Source organism: Amphimedon queenslandica, unplaced genomic scaffold, assembly GCF_000090795.2.
Source record: "Amphimedon queenslandica unplaced genomic scaffold, v1.1 AMPQUscaffold_10649, whole genome shotgun sequence".
Classification (NCBI taxonomy): Eukaryota; Metazoa; Porifera; class Demospongiae; order Haplosclerida; family Niphatidae; genus Amphimedon; species Amphimedon queenslandica.
Window position 1 is genome coordinate 373 of NW_003549096.1, and position 1,123 is coordinate 1,495.

The window sequence follows — 1,123 nt, forward strand, 5'->3', positions numbered from 1 at the left end:
CTGACATAACAGATATGCTGCTTGCATACGGATGCATGTAAATGGGTAAATGAGACATAGTAGGTGATGCTTACTCAGCCCTAATACAACCAGAATTTTAACTGTCACAACATACTCCACCACTATCACAATTTAGTCAGGTGTTCTCTATCTATATAGCCCTACAGAATTCTAGGACTGTGGTCAATAACAGGTCAAAAAAGAGAAAATGGCTACAACTGAATTGAACGAATTCTGGAAGGATATCATGAAATCGGAAGATTTAATGACATTAGAGAGATATGAATGTGGTCCAGGACTTTGTGTCATAATTAATAACATGAAATTCTTAAATTCAGAAAATCATCTTCCATGCGGTGGAGTAGATCAGGCTAATCTAAAGGATGCATTTGAGTCAATTGGATTCGTTGTCGAAGTTCATCCAAATTTAGAAGCTAAAAAAATGGAAGCTGAAGTGAAAAAATATAGTGAGAAAGAGCACACAGGAGCCTTCTTCCTTATATTGCTAAGTCATGGTGGTGAAGGTGTTGTCTATGGTACTGATGAAGCAGAAGTTAAAGTTCAGAAATTAAAAGAGAATTTCTATAATACAAAGTGTCATGATTCTCTTGTCGGTAAACCTAAAGTATTTGTAATCGATGCTTGTCGTGGCAACAACAAGGAAAGATGTACTTTGTCAAAATCTAAACCTGGCCCATCTTTACCTTCTAAACCCAAGATACAGACTGATGTTACAGTGACAGATTCAGCTGACATTTTGACCATATTTGCATCAACACGTGGCAATACAGCTGATTATGACAATGAAGGACTGGAGAAAGGCAGTTATTTTACATATTGCTTTGCACTAGTGTTAAAAAATATTGTTGCCCCTAAAAATCTTATAGATATAATAAAAATAGTGCAAAGTCAAATTCAAAAATTAGGACAAACTACTGAATTTGAGTCTACTCTTACCAAGCAATATTATATCAAAAGGTTTGTTTATTTTAATACTTTGCCATTTTTATTTAACTTATTTTTAGTCGGGACAATGACTGTGATGACTCTGAACAAAAGAAGCAGATGGAGATAATCAACCAAGATACTAAAATGCAATAGCTGCATTGAAACTTTGACTATT

General features: G+C 34.6%; 1 protein-coding gene across 1 annotated transcript; it reads left to right on the forward strand.

Moving 5' to 3' along the window:
• The first annotated feature begins 208 nt into the window (after positions 1–208).
• Positions 209–1,101, forward strand: LOC100632219 (caspase-3-like). The gene is made up of 2 exons (XM_003391106.1): positions 209–978; positions 1,026–1,101. The coding sequence occupies exons 1-2, from the start codon at positions 209–211 to the stop codon at positions 1,099–1,101; spliced, it is 846 nt and encodes a 281-aa protein (XP_003391154.1).
• Positions 1,102–1,123: the final 22 nt, after the last annotated feature.

Excerpts from the sequence above, each read along its gene's own strand:
- LOC100632219 (XM_003391106.1), top strand. The coding sequence starts at position 209 with ATGGCTACAACTGAATTGAACGAATTCTGGAAGGATATCATGAAATCG. Across the intron at positions 979-1,025 it reads AAGCAATATTATATCAAAAG|TCGGGACAATGACTGTGATG; the intron begins GTTTGTTTATTT and ends ACTTATTTTTAG.